Raw genomic sequence first — 22,227 nt, forward strand, 5'->3', positions numbered from 1 at the left:
GTTGTGAGTTCATTAAAAATGTCTTAAATAAATAGTTGATAATTTATAATATAATACATGCCTCCTGGGTAAATAAACAGATCAACACAAATGTTGTGGATTTAACTCCTTTAATGGTCGATAATTATAAAACCAAGTTGAAATCTACGAGGCTAATGTTGCAGAAAAACTATCTTTGTGTCTGTATATAAACATGCACATATATTAATCTAAAGTTAAAATGTTAATGTTTGCATTTTCAGTGTTTCGAGAAAAACAAATATGGAGCAGACCATGTGTAACAGGAAACTTTGACTCTGGTCAGATGTTTACAGTTTTTGTCCTGATGTTCAGTGAATATGTGAATATTTGAGCTTCACCTTGTTTTAAAAACACTGAAATGTTTCATGATTCCTCTTCTGTGTGTCAGGCTGAATGAAAAGACCAAAGTTAGAGATGAAAATGTTTTGTTTGTAAATATCACAACAAACAGGGACGTGGCATACGAACCATGATTTGTGCTCTGATTCCAAAAAAGTTGTGATGTTGTAGAAAATATAAATAAAAACTGTGATTGTCAAATCACATAAACTCATATTTTATTCATAACAAAACATAGAAAACATCAAGTGTTTAATCTGAGACGCTTCACTGTTTATTAAAAGCCATCAGTTTGAAGCTAATGGCAGCAGTTTGGACGAGAGCAAAAATACTTACTAAAAAACAGCTGGACGGATATTTTGTAACTACCTGGCAGGTTAGTAACATGAAATAAAAAGAGTTTCTTAGAGAGGCAGAGCTTCATCTGTCAGCAAAAACCTGTTTCTACTAATCGTGGAACAACTTCAGAATAAAAGTGCAAAGACTTTGAGTTCTTCACTAATATCTACTGTGTGAGATGTTTTTATCTTTAGGTGGAGGAGGACTGATCACTCCTGCTGCTGCAGTGGGTTTCTTGATCTAGCTGATCCTGGGTAGAGCAGGTGGATACTGACTTGGACAGAGGTCAGTCTCTATCAGAGCACTTTCATCAGATCTTACAGTTGCTGTAGTTCCATCTCTACTTTAATGTTATTAAACTTGTGATATTCAGTTGTGTTTTGTTTTCAACAGAGTGACTCCTGCTCACACACTGTGAGGTTTTTTCCCATATTACTAACATGCTAATTTATTTCGTTGTGATTTATTATCAGCCAGACTCATATTTGCTTTAAATGACAAATATATTTAAGACGGAGTGATTTATGTAAGTCTGGGATGGTACGTGTTAACAGCCACTCATAGATCCTACCTGCCGGATCTTCTTTTCATTGATATTGCTGTTATGACTGATGAAGCCGAGCTGGTGAGTTTCTGTGTTAACTAAGTAACACGTTAAAGCTATAAATATGACTATTACTAAACTGTACTGTCATTAATAGTGTTGCTTTGTTAATGTTGTATAGTTGTTTTATTTTGTGTCTTTCAGTTGATTACCTGGCTTCTGTAAAGGCACGGTTACTGTACTGGTGTAAGCTTATGCTTGTGCAATAAAGCTTATAAAAGGCAGCAATCAGATGTCCGAGCCTGAGTACGACACAGTTTCATCAGTTTAAACACACCCTTACGGTGGGAGTTTACTAAATTAAAGCTAGTTAGCTTAGTAAAAATCAGTGTAGAGGCCTTGATGAAGAGAGCCTCAGCATTTGGAAACCAAAAGCTGGACACAAAGAGTCAGAAGGAGAGATCCTGGAAGCTTCTGAAGAGAAGACCTGAACATTTCTTCTTCAGTAGAAGTTTGGATTTTAGCTTTAATCTTAACACCAGTCACTCATTAGAAGCTGTGAGCTGATGTCAGAGTCAGGAATGAAAGGAAGGACACACAGATCCTGATCTGATCACAAAGACCTCTGATGTTTGTCTTTTGAGGTCAGAAACTCTGCAGCTGACCTGGAGCTACAGGCTGGTTCACCTGAAGACTTCAGAGGCTGAACACACAGAGCTCCAGCTGTGCTGTGTCCTTCCGGTGCAATACCAGAGCAAGACGCTAGAGGTCACTGTTTGATTTCTATGTCAAAACATTAAACACACTGACACTGACTTGTTCCACACATGAGTGTGAGTCTCTGCTTCCAGCATACAAACATGTCTCTGTGTGACTGCTGCAGTCAGAGTGGGAGTTCTTACTGTGGGTGAAGGTGTTTCAGGCCTGTATAAAAGGATCCAATGATGTCACACACTCGCTTTTAAAGTGTTTTAAAACTAATCTTATGAATGAAATGAAATACATTTTATGAAAGTTTGATAAAGACGAAGACATCAGAGTTCCAAAGTAACCTGATATGTACAATCCCCATACATCGTTCCCTACATGCTGTCAGTACCATCAATGATATAGTTGTAAATAAACGGCTCTGTATAGCATTATTTTGACTTTCAGGTTTATCTGTTGAATTTAGGAAGAGATCAGAGGACAGTTGTGATATGATATTTAAATCTCTATATTTGACTATGTTGACATCACACAGTGCGCTCATCTGCCCTCGTTTATCACCAATTACCCTCCAGAGGCGATATAAGCTGGAGGAGAGCAGTGTGGGTGTGGGGGAGGCTTCTGGTGGATTTCCACTGTGCTGGTCAGTGTGTGCTTCTGGTCTAGGTGTGGGAAAGGCCTGCTGTGTGTGTGTGTGTGTGACCAACCCCACCATGCGTGGCTTGTTGTGAGTAACTCAACTGAGCAGTGGTTTTGCTTAGGTGACGGCGGCCTCCATTACTTGGTTTGGCCTGCCTGGTTATTGCTTTACCTTTAGAGCTGTTGTGTTTACAGACAGAATGAAATGCAAATGCTACCAAAAACATTTTTAGCTCCTCTTTGGTTTACACATCATCTGTACTGATCTGATGCAATATGCAATCAAGGTCAGCTGTCTCTGCGTTCGTCATGCTCAGGGTTTATCTGATGAATAGACCGAAGAATGTGCAGCAATAAACATTAGAAACTGATCTGACCGGAATGTCTGGTTTGCAGTAACTTGTTAATCGTTGTCTCAGTTTTTGTTTCCTGCTCGGCTCCAGCAACTCGTTTCACTTTGACAGCGACAGTTTGGATCACTGTGTCGGAGTCTGGGGTCTTTATCTGTGGTAAGTCTTCTTTTTATTTGTTTGCTTTTTCTGGGGTTTTTTGTTTGTTTGTTGTTGTTTTGTTGTTTTTTTCAGTCAGGTGACAAACAAATAAGAACCTTATAACAAAACATCAAAATTTGTGATGAAAGCCTGGGATTGTTTTTACATGTTCCTGAATGAATTCTGAATAAAGTCAAACTGTCAGCACATACTGACAGGTTCTTTACTGTTTTGTGATTTCTAGTTCTTGGGTAAGTCATGTCTCATGACGCAGTTTGTTACTCCCATCCTGTGTTCCCTCTGTTTAGTATCAAGTCTGTGCCTGTCGTGTGTTTCCTGTTTTATTTGATAGTCCCTGTCCTGTGTGCAGTGAGTGTTTCATGGGCCACCATTAAACACTTTTCTTTAATGTATTTGCCAAATAAAGATAAAACACAGAGCTGACTGCAGCGGCATGTTTCTTTCTGTCATGACAGCTACATACACACAGACTACTGCTGTTTACAGAGTGGGTGGAGTCAAATCACATCGATTGTTTCGGTTTCTCCTTTGAAAATGACTCTTTAGCACAAACTCAGGAGCCAAGCTGTCTGAAAGTACTAAAGATGAAGCATGTTTACTAAAGTTACTAAACTTATTCTAAAATTAAATTGAGCATTCACCTGTCTGTGTTGAACTGTGACAATCATCAGTTAACACGACTTTTCAGCTGTTTGGGGGCAGAGTCAGTTTGGTCCTCAGACATAATCCTTAAAGTTTGGAGGTGTTTGGTTAAACTCATCATTGAGTCATCTGGTTTGTTCTGCTCTCTGTCAATCAAAGCTAGAGAGCTCGCTTTTTCTACGTTCAAAAGAAAATATAATATTGGCTCCAGGGGAGGGAGCACTATGCCAAAGACTTGTGGTTCATGCTGACATTTATGCTCAATGTTATATCACTTATTGCAGTAATGTTGTGTTGGTGTCTCATGGTTATTGTTCCAGCTTCCAGTTTGGATTCAGGAGACAGGATTGGATTCAGGAGTTTTAAGCCTAATCTTTCAAGATTAGGCTTAAAACTTTCCCTTTTGCTAAAGCTTATAGTTAGGGCTGGACCAGGTGACCCTGAATTGCCCCTTAGTTATGCTGCAATAGACGTAGGTTGCCGGGGATTCCCATGATGCACTGAGTATTTCTTCTTCAGTCACCTTTCTCACTCACTATGTGTTAATAAACCCTGTGCACGAGAAAATACTAACTTCCTGTTTTAAGACCAAATGTAGAGTTTTACGTTTCCGGTAGCTTTATTTTGCGGTCAATCGCTACTGCAAAGGTGGACTCCAAAATCATGTACAAAATACAAAAATGGAAAGATCGCATTAAGTTACAAAGAGCAGAAGGTGGGAACACTCACCATTTCTGTGTCATAAAAAAAAAAAAGTCAAATGATCGGAAGCAGAACTGCTTCACAGAATCAGAAGCACATCTCTGTATAGTGACAGTTCTTATGATTTAAACAGGCAAATGTTCAGCATTCAAACTACAGGTGAACATTAGTGAAAGCCAGATGTTTCCCCCGTAAAGTTGATATCAGCTAGAAATTTCAAGTACACACCTACACAGCATCAACAAACTGTGAATAAAAAGCCACAGGATATAAAAAAAAAAATAATGAATGATTGCTGGTAAGTGTCTCTATATATTAGTATTCATGAAGGGTATGTTGTGACTTACCTTCAAGATTATACAAATACTGAGAAATGTAAAATTTGAATCCTTTCTCTCTTTTGCTCTGAGGCGCAGGACAAAAAATATTGACAAATCGATGAACATAATGTACAGATATATCCGGTAAATGACCAAGACATCATGAGAAATGTAAATCGCCATTTGATTCATCCATTTGGTTGACTTGTTTTCAAAAACCCGACTGTAAACAAGGCGTGAATATCACACTAGAAACGAAGCGCCCTACAGGAGTTTCCCCACCGGAAGTAGCATATGCTAAGGCGCACAGACCTCTCTGCACCGAATCATACTTGTTATTAACCTCTCTTCCACAGCATGTCTTTATCCTGTCTTCCTTCTCTCACCCCAACCGGTCGCAGCAGATGGCCCCGCCCCTCCCTGAACCTGGTTCTGCTGGAGGTTTCTTCCTGTTAAAAGGGAGTTTTTCCTTCCCACTGTTGCCAAAGTGCTTGCTCACAGGGGGTCATATGATTGTTGGGTTTTTCTCTGTATGTATTATTGTTGGGTCTACTTTACAATATAAAGCCTTGAGGCGACTGTTGTTGTGATTTGCCGCTATATAAATAAAATGAATTCTATTGTTTTGAATTGAATTGAATTAAATTCATTTGAACTGAATTGAATGTGTATGCAACACAGACATAAGTAAAAAAAGAAAAAAAAAGGTGGAGTCGAAAATAAAAAAATGCAATAAAATATGTTAAATAACTGACATGTCAGCAGACAAAAAGCGCCAAGAAACACTGTAAACAAACATACACTATCTCACAGCATCTGTGGGTGTGGGGAGTTTTTTTGTGTCACAGGAATAAAAAAGAAACTGAAAAAATCCATTCGTCATGTAAATTAAAAAAAAAGTTTCTTGCAAATAATGGATGTGCTTTATAGCTTTTCTTTTTACAGTATGTTAGAAATGGATTATAGTGAGAATGATGTCACGTCACGTCTCATTGAAAGCTAGATATATTAATATACGAAGATATATTAGTTATTTATTCTTTTTTTTTTTTTTTAAATGATGGTGATCTGCCTGGACAAAAACTTCCAGGCTGATTTTTTTGTCTCAGTACAAGCCTGACCAGAATACATTTAAAATCATTGCCCTCTGTTATGTAATCAGTGATGATCTACAGGTCTCTTTACACATAAACTATTTTGAAATCGCTTAATAGCTAAACACTGAAACAGCTTCTTGAATGTGACTTCACTGGGACTGAACCTGTTTTCCTGTTATTGTTACAGAGTGGAGGAACTCATTGATCAACAGTACAGGATCTGCAGTCTGGAGATGATGTTCAGAGTAGACAGATGAAGAAACACATCACAGAGAAGCTCTGAACTTAAATCCTCAAATAAATGTTCTCTTTTTCTTGTAACTGAAAGTTTTCAGAAAGCAGCACTCGTTTCCAGTGGTCACTAAAATATTTATTTGAGGTAAGATTTCTTTAATGTTGTTAAAGGATCAGAAAAATTTACATTTAGAATAAAACACATGATGTTATATTAGTCTGCTATATTAGGGCTGCTTGCTGTGAGATGCAGAGAGTAACAGGAAGCTTGTTTTGCTTGTTGATTTTCAGAGTAATGAGTGATGGCTCTTCAGGAGATCAGTGTGATCTTCACACACAGACCCTCGGCCTTCTCTGCTGCTGTGCTGCTTCTGACACTCGTCCTCTGCAGAGGTGAGCAAAAACTGCTGAGCATTTAAACTCATCTATGCTCAGAGCAGACACAGATCAGGCTATATGAATTATGATTATTTATTAATTTTGTACTGTTTGTTTTTTGCTTTCTGTAAACAAATAAGGAAAGATTGTTAAAAAATAAATGTGTTAGGGTTCCTGGGTCGGTTGACCCAGTGTTTTGTGTTTTTGGTTATTTGATTTTGTTATTTCATTATATTCTAGCGTTGCTTTACAGGTTTTTCTTAGTTAAGGTCCTCTGGGTGGGGTTTGGTTAGAGTTTTAGTGTTTTGGTTTTCTGTCTGTGTTCCTTTGTTGCTGTCTTCCTTGTCTGCTGTATTTCCACGTCCAGTCAGTGTCTGTGTCTGCCCTGGTCCCACGTCTCTGTTCCCTTTGTAGTGCCTGCATGTGAGTCTGTGTCTTTGTTCAGTCTGTGTTATGTGTTTCCTGTTTTACTTTGAAGGTTTCTGTCTTTTCTCAGTGAGTTCAGGTTACGCTTCTTTGGTCTCGTCAGTTCTGATTTGTCCCAGCTGTGTTTCCCTCCTGTTACTCATTCCCTGATTGCTCCCTCTGTGTATTTAAGCCCTGTGTTTCTCTGTGTCCGTGTCGCGATCTACTGTTTATTTTGCTGTGTGTTTTGTCAGTCCGCCGGCGTTAGTTTATTTTGACTTTTTTCCAGTTATGTTATGTTTGAGTTCAATATTAAAGCTGTTTTGGTTTAAGTTTCTCTCTGGAGACTGCATCTTGGGTCCTATCCCTGTCCGCACACAGCCGTCACCTAACAAAATGTGATTCTAGGCATCATGATTGTTGGAAACAAAATGTTGGAAACGTAAAGCATCTTCAGCAGGAGCCAAAACAACAAGGAGCAGATTATGGCGTTCTGAATAAATGGACAAATATGACAGGCTGTAGTGGGGGCCTTGAAGTTCTTTAGATTTATAACAGAAATGACATTTAATTTATTCCTGTGTTTTACTGTCTGATGTTGTATAAAGTTGTGAGTGTGTCTGCTCCTCTCTGTCTCCTCAACAGGATCATTTGTAGTGGATGTGACACAGATCTCCTATCAGGCAGAGGAGAACCACAACATCACACTGGAGTGGACGTTCACCACCAAACCAGACACGTCCATCTCAGCACTGGAGATCCTCTGTTACATGAATAATGATCATAAACACATAACTCTGTATTTTCTTCATGGTGGTGTCGAGTTCTCAGAGGATGAAGAGTTTTCAGGACGAGTCCAGAGTGACAAAGACGCCCTCAGAGAAGGACGAATCAGACTCCAGCTGTCCAGACTCAGGACTAAGGACTCGGGTCTGTACCTGTGTGAGGTGGACACAGGTTATGGCCGCGGCTACAACAGCTGCAGAGTCACCGTCTCTGGTAAGACAATTCATTTATACACATGTGATCACTGTGAGCTGTTAACGTCAATCATGGTTCAAACCTGAGATAAAATTGGTGTGTATAATTGTTACAGGGTTTCAAAGTGATGAACACAAATCTTTAGTTTCCACTTTCATAAAAACTGTGTCTTTATAAATATCCTGTTTGATTGATGGAGTTTCAGACACCAGCAGCTGTAGCCCCACTTTCACTGATTTGAGTCCATGAACTGGATCTTCTTCACTGTTCTAGAGCTGATGTTTCCTTTTGGAGCATTTTTAATAGAATTACCAGAAAAACTGTGTAGTTAGAAAATTACATCCATAAACTGCATCACACAGACACACACCTGCTAATTAGTGCTGAGTACAGTAACAGACATATAGGAAGTCTACACAGAGATTATATGAAACTATCCATGGAGACCAACACTGGTTCATGTAGAAGACTGTAAACATGGTCATTTCTGCTTTAAGTTGGACTTTTTAACACAAGAGTCTTTGTGGCTTACACACACGTGAGGCTAATTCTTCATGGAGCTGCTGGTCCAGGTAACATCCCTGAAGGAGGCCTCAGAGTATGAGTCGACCACAGAAATCCACAGTGTCCAACCTCAGTGACACTGTTACTGAGCAGCTTCATCAGGACATGTGAGGAAACCAACACTGAAGAGCTACAAACTGTTTCTCTCATCACAACATTGTTTTTGTTTTTGGGTTCTTCATTGTTGGTTTCATGTTTCAGTTTTGTAAGTTTCCACTTGGTAGCAATAAAACTGTGTGAGCAACTTAATTCACTGTTATAATATTAGATCAGTTTTCAATTTATTACAAAGTATTTTTATTTTATTTTATTTTATTTCAGAATCAAGACCTGGGAAGACAGAAGCAACTCAGCAACCTGGAAGTCTCCAACCACCAGAGCTGAAGGAAGAGACCAAAGGTAAAAACAAAATAACTTTACAGTTTAAAAAAATCACTCATTCATTATATTGTTTATATACAGTACAGTCAGGAGATATGGGCCAAATTTGAGAACTGAGTTAATTTACCAGAACAGAAAACACTCCCATCCACTTTTTTTAGAAATGGATTCATTTTAGTCTCAGACTAAAGAGAGTCTAAGACTAGACTCGTTCTATAGAAGTGAAACTGAGTCTGTGTAGTGTTGGCTTAATGAAAGGTAATGGTAGGGAGGTAATGAAACATCAGGCTAACAATACAAACAGTTTTCATCTTAGATCTACTTTGAAAATCTGGAAATCAACAAAGTAAAATCCTCCCATAAACCTGCAGCTCTTTCAGGTAAACATACTGAGGTTCTGCTTCAAAATGTCAAATATCAGTTTTATCCAGTTCTGGGTTTTGGGGGATCGAGTCTTTCCTGGCTGTCATTGGGCAAAAGGCCTGATGTAACCTGGAGGTCACCAGACTGTAAGTGGAGATAAATGAAATTCTGTGTGCATCAGAAACATGTAAATAAAGTCTGGTGTTCACCTCTCACAGTAACACTAGTTATTTAATGGTTAATTCCACTTCCTGTCTTTAAAATGTGCTCGTTTATATCATTAACACTAAATTGTGTTTTTACTGTTTTTTGCACCTTAGGAATTTCTTTCTCAGGCCGGCTAGCAATCGTCGTGGCTGTATTCACCTGTATCTCTTTGATCTCATGGGGATTTCTGTTTTATCAGAATTGCAAAGAACCCGTAAGTCTGTCAGGAAAAAAAAGTATTGTCTTTTAAAAAACCCAACAGGATGAATTGAATTTGAGGTAAAACACAAAACAGCATTAACAGGATGGAGCTTCATGTTTTGTGTTTACATTGTTTAATACACTCTTGTTGGCACTTTTGTTGACAGTAAAACGGTTTCTCTACTTTTTATTTGTCATGTGTGCTGAAAAAGCAAAGTAAGAAAAGTAGTTGGACTGATATTTACACTCGTGTCTCGTTTTAATGCAACATCAAAACAGCAGAAACCTCAGTGAGAAGAACTCTGACTCACATAAAGATTCATCAGTTTGTGACATTCAGAATACAACTAATCACCAAAGCTGCAGATTCTGTGTTATTAATGTGTGTTTTATGGGAGAAACTGGATTTTCTTCTTAGATTTTTCAGTGTCAGCTCATCAGTGAACTGTTCCTCTCACAAAGACTCCAAGACCTCGGTCAGGTTTATGTTCCCAATCCAAAGTTTTTCCCAGGATAGAGCTGCTCTCAGCTGCAGCTGATCCATCTCCTGTGTCTAACCCTCGATCAGAGTCCAGTGTAGAAATACTCCTGTTCTTGTCGTTGTATATAAATCTTTGTTCTATTTTTTTCTCTTTTTAAAAAAATGTTTACTTTTGCTCTATTGCCTGAATTTGTCATCACTCGGATGTGTCCGTGTGTTTATTTCTAAGTAACTCTGTAAGTTTGTCTTTCACTGTTCAGCTCTGCCTCTTGTGTGCTGTATCTCTGCACTGCACACAGCTGTGACAACAACTCAGTGTGAAACACCTGGTTAAACGATGGACATGGAAATATTATCATTTATGCAAAACGATATATAATATATTTTGAATATGTAAACAAAATTAATATAAAAGAATTTAAATTGAATTCAACTGAATTTTGTGTCAAGAAGTTTTTACATCACATGAACATTTAAATATCACAACTCTGACTTCCTGTAACTCGTCCTCCAGTCTGGAATAAATACGACCAATGACAGACTTAAATCAGATTTACACCATGAAGGCTGATGGGGTGATGTCATAACTCCAGTGGGTCGGCTGAATGGACATCCAACACTGTAAACATGTTAACTTGAGAACGAGGAGATGTAGCATTCTCTGACTGATACCACAGGTGTATCTGTGAGGCTGAGGTGTAGCACTGACAGCTGTCAGTAATGTTTGTAAAACACTGCTGTCCTCCTGGGAGCAGCACAGACACAGGCTGTATCCCAATTCAGGGTCTGCAGCCTTAAAGGCCGCATTTTAAGGCCGATTACGTCACAGCGACACGACGAAGGCTGTCCCAATTCGAAGGCTGCTCGAAATGCATCCTTCATTTCACTGAATTTTAAAGATGCGGCGGTGTAGACTTCGTGGCCCAACATATCCCAGAATGCATAGCGCGGGGGTGGGTATGGATAATTTTGCCGAAAAAAAAAACGGCAGATGAGGGGCGCCCGAAGAGTAAACTTTAAGTAAGTACTGAATATTATGTCACTTATTTATGTGCAAATGTTTAATAACGAAGAACATTAAAACATTACTGTTGGCCACATGCCGGCAAAGTTATGTGACATTAGCGACGTTTGTACTAACTTGGTTTTAAAGCCTTTACTTTAAAATACACGCCGTTCAATAGCTGAGCTTAATCTTACAGAGAATGATCAAAGCTCATGTAGAAAGAAACAAACAAATGAACAGATTTTCTCCTTCATTTCTGTCAAACAAAGCTGTATGAAACGTTTCTAGCTGTTAGTATCATGGTTGCTAGGCAACCTGGGCAGTGCAACGGAGGCTAGACCGTCCCATTTCACAAGCCTCGCACTTCCGGCCTTAGCGGCCCTTGAGGATCGTTGAGACTGCGTACTTTAAGGCTGCAGACTCTGAATTGGGATACAGCCACAGTCACAGGATAAAAGATGGATGTGAGATGATATTTATAGGTTTATATGAGAGTTTGAAGCTGACTTGGATTTAAAGAGGTTGAATGTGAGGAATTAGAAGCAGACCTAAAGCATCCTGACTTTATTGACTTATTTTGATTCTAGAGCCCATAATTTGCAAAATAAACAATTACAAATGTCAAAATTTTTATATAGCAGCACCTGGAGATCATGAAGTCACCTGGAAAGTTTATAATGAGGTCATAGTGAGATTGAGGGTCCTTCTGTCATAGACTTCAATATAATCTGGTCTGTTTTTCAAGATAAAGGAGTCTCCCCCTGCTAGTCATTAAAACAAATCCAGGTTTAACCTTTCAGAGCTGAGTGTCAGTCTTTAACAGTGTAACAATGAAACAGACTGAAGAAATAAATCAAAACTCCAATTTCCTTCTAGAAGTCACTAAAAAACACCTGAAGGATTGAAATGTGTCCATGGTGGGAACCAAAGATGGGCAGTAACGCGTTACTTGTAACGCGTTACTGTAATCTGATTACTTTTTTCAAGTAACGAGTAAAATAAGGGATTACTATTGCAAAATCGGTAATTAGATTACCGTTACTTTCCCGTAGGAACGCTGCGTCACTGCGTTACTAAAACCGTGATTTTTTTGCGAGAATGTCTCACGACAGTGACGTAAGCGAGTGCGCTGTTGGTGACAACAGCTGTGTGCAGATCAACAATGGATAATATATCGATTGTGGGAGAGAGTATGAGCGTGCAGCGTTTAAAGCGTGGAAGTACTGACCTTATTTTGAGTTTGATTCTATAAAAAGTGACAAAACATTAGCGTCCGTTGTGCGTGGGAAGAAAACTTTTTACAGCGAAAAAAAACCCCCTAAACTTCCAAGCAAGCACCGAGTGAGCAACGACGTAATGGGAAATTCACAGAGAAACTCGCGGATTCTTCAACTGACCGTGGCACACCTGCACCAGGGTAAACCTCCGCCTACCCCAGTCCTGCTTTACAGGTGAAAATAGAGCAACAGGACCGCTGAGTCTTTGACTTTATTTATTTTCTGCTGTGTTTTACTTGCATCCAGGGGCGGAGCGTGGGGATGGCTTACTGGGCTTAAGCCCGGGTTGTTTTGTTAGAAGCCCGGGGTCTTTTGGAGTTTAATTTTTCATAGTTAGATGCCTGGCTGACAACTGTATAAAACAAAAAGTACACACAATATTCGAAGCACATAGTGCACACTGTGGGAATTTACGACTGTGCGTGAATCCCCCCTGATATTGGTATGATCCGAGCTCAGGCACTAAGCGACTGAGCGAGGGGGCGGGGCAGCTGCTACCTGTGAGTGCGCTGTTGGAGAAACGGAGCCAGCCATACTAAGGAGAGCTTAAGTTTGACCAGGTACCAAAGAAAATCATTCGTACTGTACAAATAATGTAAATATGACGGTGCATCACGAAAGATTGATATGAAACTGATCACTTGACCAATATTATTTTACTTGCTCTTCGAGTGAATCAACAAATGGCGAAATGAAAAGCTGAACAAATGCTATTTTTTTAGAGAGTCTTAGCTTACGTGTGTTTATTTCATATTTTCAGTTCTTACCCTCCCCGACTAAATCGGTTTCAGTTATGTACTGAAATATAAGAATGGACATTAGAGGGTTCTTTCAAAGAAAAAACTCAGGTAAATGTTATTTTATATATAATGCTTTGTATGTTGTTCAGTATATTTGTATGCAAAACAAGAGGGATTTCAGTACACAGCAGGATATTTACATTTGTAACCAGATATTTACACTTTAGGGAGAAAACATAAAACATTTTTACTGTACAACATCAATTTAGAGTAAACTTTTGTTTTAGATAAATATTGAAATATATTTTGAATTAGTTAAATGTCAAAATAAAGAGAGACAGAGCTGTCTATTTTTTATCACTTTCATCATATTAAGGAGTACATATACACTAAGTTTATTGTTAATTAATAAGAAAAGTCCAGACGATTCCATTCTGAGCTGAAGAAGCTTCTGATAGGTTAGTAGAGTCCATGTGAGTAAGTTGGTGGCACACCTGTGGATGCATATAAGGCAAAACACAGAGCCTGTTTCTGTGACATGGGAAAATCAAGAGATGTCAACCAAAACACCAGGAAAAGAACTGTGGAGCTCCATAAGTGTGGCTCAGTTTTGAATACAATTTGGTGCCATTTGCAATTAAGAAATACAGATAGTTTCTCTCTTTACTCTTAAAGTTAACAAATATGTTTTTATATTTATCAATCTAAAAAAATAAACATTTTGTCTGATTTGATGTTACAATTAAAAAAGTGTTTTTATCTGAAGAGTAAATATCTGGTTTCAACTGTATATTTGATGATTGTCAGCACAAAGAGGGAGAGAGAGGAGAACGAGGACAGAACAGATGAACAAGTGCAGGTGAGACACATGTTAGTCAAATGGTTGTTTACCAAAATTATCACCGTATCATAGGTCCTCATCTTGTACCTAGTGTTTCTTTTTAGGTTTGCTATTTTTCAAATTCTATATTTATTAAGTTCTGCAGGCTTGTTTGCACAACAAGGCTAAATAATTATATAAACTTTTCTCAAACTAAATAGTGGACTTTGGTAGAATTAAATAAATAAGTGTAGTGCAGGTCTATGATGATTTTTAGTGCTACTATCATCTAGTTCTGATTGTGGTTATGTCTTGGTTAAGTCCTCAGTAGTCCTGATTTTGAACTGTTGTAGTCCTGTTTTAATTCTGGATCAGTTCTGGGTCTGGTTGAATTGGGGTTTAGTCCTCGTGTCTTGATACAGCCCTGACCTTGTTCTGCCTTGCTGCTTAATTAAAAAACTAGTTTAAGGTGTCCTGCACATGTGATATATATTTTTCCCTATATGAAGTCATTCTTTTTTAAATAAAGCCTATTAATCTTTCAGTCATTTCTACCCCCCCCCCCCCCCCCCCCCCAAAAAAAAAAAAAAAAAAAATCCCACATGCATACTACTCTTTGGGCTAAGCCCCGGGTGTTTCAAATGTCTGGCTCCGCCTCTGCTTGCATCTATTTGAAAGAGTGAGTGTAAACACAAAAAATATTTTATTTTATGTGCTGGAACGTGCAGAAAATAGGTCTAAATATTAAACTAATTTATTCAAGTCAGAGAATGTTGCATATAATTAAATTTTTGCTTGATGCATAAAGTTAAAAGATTAAAACTGATAAAACAAGTTAAAAAAAAGAGACTTTTCCATTTGATTACATTTTGTATGATGGATTATGCAGAAAAAGTAGAATTGGGCTGAAAGATCTATCACTTTATCACCTCTTCAGGTTGCAAATCGTGTTTTTAAAAAGTAACTAAGTAATTATTTACTTTTGAAAATAAGTAATCAGTAAAGTAACGGGATTACTTTTTTGGGGAAGTAATTAGTAATTAGTTACTGATTACTTTTTTCAAGTAACTTGACCAACACTGGTGGGAACTGAACACATTTCCCACCATAGTTCCCACCATAAAGGCATATACTAAAAAAATATTACTATTAGTATTTTTTTTCCAATACCACATACACATTCATGTGTGAAATTCATGTGAATCCCGCACAAACTGCAAACGAACAGATACAGAAAAAGATTATTTATGTGAATATGAATTTAATCAGATTTCAGAGGAAAGTTTACACAACATGACACTGAAAAAAGGTTTTACCAGAAAACTAACTAACTTTCATGAGGCTCAGATTCACGCATGCGCAGATCACCAAGTCCTCCACAAGAAGTTCTGATGTTTGTTTATAAACACTCCCCCACGTGGCTGGGAAAACACAGTCGTTACTGTGTGTGTCGTTACTCCCACGGATACGTTTACTCACTTTTAATACACAGAACCTGACATTACAGGTAACATTCTCAGATTTACATTAATGTGTTTTCATTTATTTCATTAATGTGTTTCACCCATGTCTACCCACTGCAGACATGGATAGTTAGCATATTATTATTCTATGCTAACTACCCAACTCAGAAAAGCTAAGCAAAGCCTCCTTCACAGAGGGAGGAAATCGAGTTAAATGCGCATTTATTGGGGTGAATAAAGCAGAGCATCATCTACCTGGGTGAGGCATGGTGATGGTGTCGTTCGTGTTGGTGGAGCCCACATTAAAGATGACCACCGCAGAGGCGTTGTGGGCTGCAGCGTGGCGGATCTTGTCCTTGTAGGTGCAGTTGCCCCGGGCTATGAGCGCCACCCAGGCCCCGGCCTGAGCGGGCACCGCGAAGCGGGTGTTGGGGTCGCAGGCCTGGCGGTCAAGCGGTGCTGCGGGCAGGACCAACACCCCCTTGGTGTCCCGCTTCGGAGAGTGCTCGCCATATCGCCCGCACTCCGTCTTCTCGGTGCGCAGCTCCGAGGTGGCCGGGTCCACGTAGGTGATGTTGACGAAGGCGGTGAACCACTCCTCCCCCCCCGGCCACGGTGAAGTCCAGGCACAGCAGGTGGACGAAGCAGAAGGAGAGCAGCCACGTAGAGAGGGCCAGGCTGCGGCAGGCCGCCACCAGCGAGCCCGGGGCCATGACGAGCCTCCCCGGGGTGAGAGCGAGCTGGGTGTCGGCAGGTCGGAGGAGCCGCTTCAAAGCTGGAGCCTCCTACTCCACCATGCTACAAGGCAAAACCACCAGGAGCGTGTTTAACTCGCTTATACTCCCCTTTTTTCACACGAAAGAAAAAAAAATCTCTGTTTTTAGCCGCTCCCCTCCACTACTCTCAGGCTACCTAGCAGCAGACGCCTGTTAGCAGTTTCCATTTCCAGCCTCCACCGTTAACTCGATGAGAAACACCCACGAAAAAACTCCTAAATGCGCACAACTGAAAGGAGAAATCACCACAGGAGTGACGCAACGTGAGCCCACCGAAGTGAAGCACCAGGCGGTTGGCTGTTGTGCCAAAATTGAAAATTTTCTGTGTTACAAGTTAAGACCTAAGTTTTGTCATTCCACCCAAATCCACATTCATCTGAGCTCCCTGCTCTCCTGATATTCTTGTATGCAACTGCGACATAAACTGCTATCCCTCTCCACTCCACCTCAAAGTAACAATGTCCAGTCAGACTCTCTCTACTCAGGACCTGATAACATCCTGTGAATCTGTCTGGATGATCAGAATAAGACTGTTGCTGATTCATCAATGTTACTTTTCTGTTCCCCTCAGATAATAATAGATGTGTGTTTGCTGTGTTTGGATCCAGTGTGATTTCACGTGAACATTTTAAGAATCCAGCTCTGGTCTTTGGCTCTGCTGGTGACAGTAAAACATCCACTTCAGTGACTGTCAGTGAGATGTTTGTCCATTCCTCTCTCAGAATGTCCTGTAGTTTATCTCTGGTCTCTGACACAGCTGCTGTCACATCCTCAAAGTAGCTCAGAGGACGAATATTGATGCTGGATGAGTGTGTAGACTCACTGAGTGCTGACAGTGAGGGGTAGTTGTGTAGAAACTGGTTGTGATCCTCTGTGTGTGAGAGCTGCTCCAGCTCGCCGTCTTTCCTCTTCAGCTCAGCGATCTCCTGCTCCAGCTTCTCCTGAAGCTCTTTGACTCGACTCACTTCAGTTTCCTGCTGGGATCTGACCTGCTGCTTCACATCAGAGCTTCTTTTCTGGAGGAGACGGATCAGCTCAGTGAACATCTTCTCACTGTCCTCCACTGCTTTATCAGCAGAGCCAGTGATGGCCTCCACCTCCTGTTGAAGCAGCTTCACATCTTTCTCTCGCTCCTGGATTCTCTGCTGGATGTTTAGTCGTCTCACCTCGAGCTCCTTCTGCTTCTCAGTCCTTTCTGCTGCAGCTGGGACTGTTTCATGGCCTTTATGTTCATCAATTGTGCAGAGATAACAGATACTCTGCTGATCGGTACGACAGAAAATCTTCATCACCTCATCATGACGAGAGCAGATGTTCTCCTGGAGCTTCTTGGAGGGGGTCACCAGCTTGTGTTTTTCAAAGGCAGGAGACTCCAAATGAAGCTGAATGTGTTTCTCACAGTAGGAGATCAGACACACCAGACAGGACTTGATGGCTTTCCGCTTCCTCCCAGTGCAGACATCACAGGCCACATCTTCAGGTCCAGCATAGCAGTGATCAGCTGGAGCAGCTTGGAGTCCAGTCTTCTTCAGCTGCTCCACTAAAGCTGCTAACATGGTGTTTTTCTCCAGGACAGGCCTCGGTGTGAAAGTCTTCCTGCACTGAGGGCAGCTGTGGATTCCCTTCCTGTCCTCTTCATCCCAGAAACCTTTAATACAGTTCCTGCAGTAGCTGTGTCCACAGGGAATAGTAACCGGATCCTTCAGTAGATCCAAACAGATGGAACAAGAGAAGGTTTCTCGGTCCAGCTGAACTCCTTTATGCGCCATTTTTCCTATCAGTGTCAGTGACTGTGTGAGTTTCTCTTCCTTATAACTGAAACTAGTCTGAGCTCTGATCTCAACAACATGTTTCTGCAGTGAATGGAGCCTGTCAGCTCTTACACGTCACCACATGTTGGTTACACCCATCGGCAAACTGCAGATCTGAAGGGGAGGGAACGAGGAAACACGTGGACAGAGAGGAGGTGCTGTGTTTAAGAGCAGGAAGAAGAGGGAGGTTATCAGGCTGTGCTTCACTCCAGGAAGAGGAGCAGTTAGAGAGTGAAACTGTGTGTTTAACCCTTTTATTTACTGCTCACTTCAACTTAAGCTTGTTAACACTTTCTTCTATATAAATAAATAAATCACACTTTGTGTGTTTTTCTTTCTGTGATTTGAGATCATCACATTTTTATTTTATAATTTTTATATGTTATACGCACAAAAGAGCAGTTTTTAAATGTTCAATGTTCAGCTGGAAATGAATGTGAAACTTTGGTGATGATCTCAAATCACAGAAAGACACAAAGTTCTGCTCTCTAGGTGAACCAATCCTTGTCCACCTTCCTCTTGGGCAAAAAAAGTACTGCCTGGAGTACCCAGTGTTGATTGTCCCAAAAGAAATAAACCAACAAAACTTGAAGATCATGTATCACACCAGGAGGGGGTTCTATACAAGCTAATTGATGCCATAAACAGAAGTGGCCAAGTTATTTATAATCAGCACTCTCCCTCTATGACATTTGGGGCAACAGCCACCTCCACTTTTCCAATTTTCCCCCAACTTTCTCCACCACCCCTTCCCAGTTCTTACATTCTGTAGCCTCATCTCCCACGTACACACCCAGATACTTCAACCCTCCCTTTACCACTTCAGCTCACCTGGAAGTCGTGGGAGCCCAGTAAGCCAATCACCCACCGCCAGAGCCTCACTCTTAGCCCGATTCACCTGTGCAGCTAAAAATCTGCAAAAGTTCCCAACAATTATTCCCAACTTATTCACATCTTGGTGACTCCTAACAAATACAATAATATCATCAGCATATGCAGACAAACTAAAAGACATATTGACATCAGATAAAACCAACCCAGTAATGGATGACCTCACATTGTGCAACACTGGTTTGATAGACAGAGCATACCCGACAGTGGACAGCCCAGCCTAATGCCTCTAGTTAATTTAAAAGGTTTACACAAACGACCATTTATTTTCAGTACATTTTCAATTTCCTCGTACAAAACCATAATCTTAGCGATTAAACCAGAGCCGAGACCAAACCTTTCTAGCACACTCCAGAGGTAACGATGCTCAACTCAGCCAAAAGCTTTTTCTTGGTCCAGAGAAATCAGATCAGTATCATAACCCAGTGAACTGGAGACTTCCAAAACACCTCTAACTAATGACACATTGTCGACAATAGACCTACACAGCACACAGTAAGTTTGCCCTGGATGTAAAATTTGATCCATCACCATCTTCAGCCTGTTTGCCAGCACCTTTGATAGCAACTTACAAATATTAACATTATTAATCCCCTCTACGAAGCGAGAAAAACGTGCAGTGTGTTATATTAACATTATTAATCCCCTCTACGAAGCGAGAAAAACGTGCAGTGTGTTAAGCTTGAAACTTTAGTTTTCTGTTTGGTGACAGAGGCTCTTTTGACCCGTTTATTAAACACATGAAGGTGAATACATGACCTGCCAGGACCAGGTTATGTTCGATTTAAAATCGAGTGAATAAATCCACATTTTCACTGATTCTTTTGTATACAAGTTTTTTAGTACGATCGATCTTATAATGCGACTAAAGCTGCTTCCACGGGCTGTGTGACGTTTAACATGTAAACGTATCCAGTTTAAAGTGTCAGAACTCCTGACTGCTGTGAGAGCGGTGCTTCTTCCAGGTTGTAGTAACTGTGTTGCTTCAGCCACTCGCAACATTGCGATCATAAAGCTAGTAAAGTAGTTCTAATAACAGCTCGAAATTTAACTCTACTCAATATAATGTTAATTTCAAAAAGGATGGTTGGATGACTTGTTGTAGAGTCTGACAATGATTCAGAATGAATGATCCCAGTTTTAATTATAATGCACATATTTTAAGATGAACCCTTCAGTTATCAAACCTGAGGCAAAGGTACTTTCCAGAGTTAAAGACGTATTTGCAGCAAAGAAAGTAAAATGTAACACGTGGAGCATTGTTTCAGTTTCTTAATATCCGCATAGAGACAATATGTTTCACTTTAAGCAATTACTGTAGCATTATTCAGTACAGACATTAAAAAATAAAATCATCACATTGCTGACTGGAAAGTCCTCCAGGGCCTGAAGCAGCAAAGCAGCCCCAGAACAAACCTAAAAAGTTCATCTTTTGTTAGTCCACAGAACATTTTCCTAAGAGTCTTGCTGATCATCATAAAGGCCTGCAGTTCTTTACATGTTGTTGTCGGATATTGTGACCTCCTGGATGAGTCATTAATGCGCTCTCGGGGTAGTTTTTGTAGGCCGAACACGTCTGTGAACATTCACCACTGTTCCAATTTTTTCTCCACTAGTACATAATGACTGTCACTGTGTTGCACCGGAGTCCCAAAACCTGAGAAATTACTTTTTTAGACTGAAAGATGTTTGTGTTATTTTTTAAGCTCTTTTAGCACAGGTTGGATTGTCTGCTGCAAAACTGTGTTTTCAAATTGGCTTCCCAATATTAAAAATAGGTAACAGAAAAAAAAAAAAAAAAAACCAACAACCTGGAGACATGTTAGATTAAAATATTGTTTGGGTATTTAATATAATTTAATAAATTCAACACAGACAACATTATTCTGTTGTGATGATCCAGGAAGATTAAGTGTGGTTGATCAAAGTACACGTGTGTTTTATTGTTTCAGGAAGCAGAAGACAGATGAAGAAGGACGTGCACGAGAGGCTGAAGCTCAGCGTGCTCTTTCTGTGTTGACCCTCAGTCTCCATTGTTGTTTTCCTGCTTCTAAAACTTCTCTCATGCAGAGGTAACATTTATAGCAGCACATTTGAGGTTTTCTGTAAACCTTTAAACGAATTTAAGGAGGACTTGACTATTTCACAATTTCATTTCTATCTTTATGCGACAAACTGAGAAGCCATATAAAATTCAGTGCTCATTTACATATCTGACACGGCCTTCCAGATTGTTCCCAGAGCATCAGTGAAATATCGGATCTGTTTCAGGTTATTTTCAGGGAGGACCTCTGCAGCAAGTGGTGGCTCTCCTGGATGATGATGTTGTTTTACCCTGTTCTCTGGAACGTCCTGTGGATGCTTCATAGCTGCAGCTGGAGTGGGCGAGAACTCACCTGACACCAGGATTTATCTACATGTGGGAGAAAAATAAAGAAAACGTGGACGACAAGCAGCCGTCATATGTTGGAAGAACCTCACTGTCCTTTTATAAACCGGAGCATGGAAACATCTCACTGACTCTCTCTAAAGTACAGCTGTCTGATCAAGGACCGTACAGATGTCTCATTCCAAAGCTGGGTCAAAGGTCACATGTACACCTTATTGTAGGTAAGTGGATATCTTTGTAGTACAAATACATAATAAAGTCAGTTTATGGTCCTGACTGCACATTTCTAAATGTACAATACAGTGTTCCCTCCTTTATCGTGGGAGTTACGTTCTAAAACTAACCTGCAATAAGTGAAATCCGTGAAGTAGCCAGCTTTATTTTTTAATATTATTATAGATGTTTTAAGGCTGTAAAATCCCTCACTACACACTTTATACACTTTTCGCAAGCAGGCATGAACATTTTCACACTTTTTTCTCTCGTTTAAACACTTTCAAAGTTCAAACCTTTGTAGAAAAATAAGTCCAGTATTATAGAGCGAAACCAAAGGAACCCATGTTGCCTTTGACGGTGCAAGACGTTTCATCGACACTGTTGTGTTCGTTTGGGAGAAAACTTACAAACATACTGTACAGCATTTCAGAGTAACACTGCTAACAATAGAAGACTTATGTAAATTTGACAAGCTGAACGCTTTCTGTACTGACAGGAGACACGGCACAAGATTGATTGACAATGGTCTACAGCCAATCAAGACGCAGAACACAATGCACGGTTAAAAAAAAAAAAAAAAAAAAAAAAAAAAAAAAGCCTAAATTATATGTTATTATGTTCTTAACATATCTGTTAATTCACTCGAAGTTGGCTTTTATTTTGAAATCCGGTTTCCACATCCATTCCCGTAATACTTTGAATACACAGGGAACGTAAAACAAACTGGAGGCTGGCTTGACTGCAAGTCTCGAATTGGAGGCTGGCTTGACACAAGTTAAA

At 39.9% G+C, this 22,227-nt stretch overlaps 2 protein-coding genes across 3 annotated transcripts in view; one reads left to right on the plus strand and one right to left on the minus strand.

Annotated features, from left to right (window-relative positions):
* The first annotated feature begins 6,333 nt into the window (after window positions 1-6,333).
* Window positions 6,334-22,227, plus strand: part of LOC308402176 (uncharacterized protein) — a 40,344-nt gene continuing 24,450 nt past the window's right edge. For both annotated transcript variants that reach the window (XM_080890855.1, XM_080890856.1), the window contains exons 1-2: window positions 6,334-6,490; window positions 7,526-7,879. In XM_080890855.1, coding sequence (XP_080746981.1) covers window positions 6,400-6,490; window positions 7,526-7,879 — 445 coding nt within the window. In that variant the 5' untranslated portion in view covers window positions 6,334-6,399. The remainder of the gene's footprint in view (window positions 6,491-7,525; window positions 7,880-22,227) is intronic.
* Window positions 16,131-18,222, minus strand: LOC308402110 (tripartite motif-containing protein 16-like). Its single transcript, XM_080890723.1, has 2 exons — window positions 16,277-18,222; window positions 16,131-16,162 (listed from the first exon to the last, which is right to left on the minus strand). The coding sequence occupies exon 1, from the start codon at window positions 17,907-17,909 to the stop codon at window positions 16,482-16,484; it is 1,428 nt and encodes a 475-aa protein (XP_080746849.1). The 5' UTR covers window positions 17,910-18,222; the 3' UTR covers window positions 16,131-16,162; window positions 16,277-16,481.

The sequence above is a fragment of the Rhamphochromis sp. 'chilingali' genome (assembly GCF_963969265.1).
Source record: "Rhamphochromis sp. 'chilingali' genome assembly, chromosome: 1".
NCBI lineage: Eukaryota > Metazoa > Chordata > Actinopteri > Cichliformes > Cichlidae > Rhamphochromis > Rhamphochromis sp. 'chilingali'.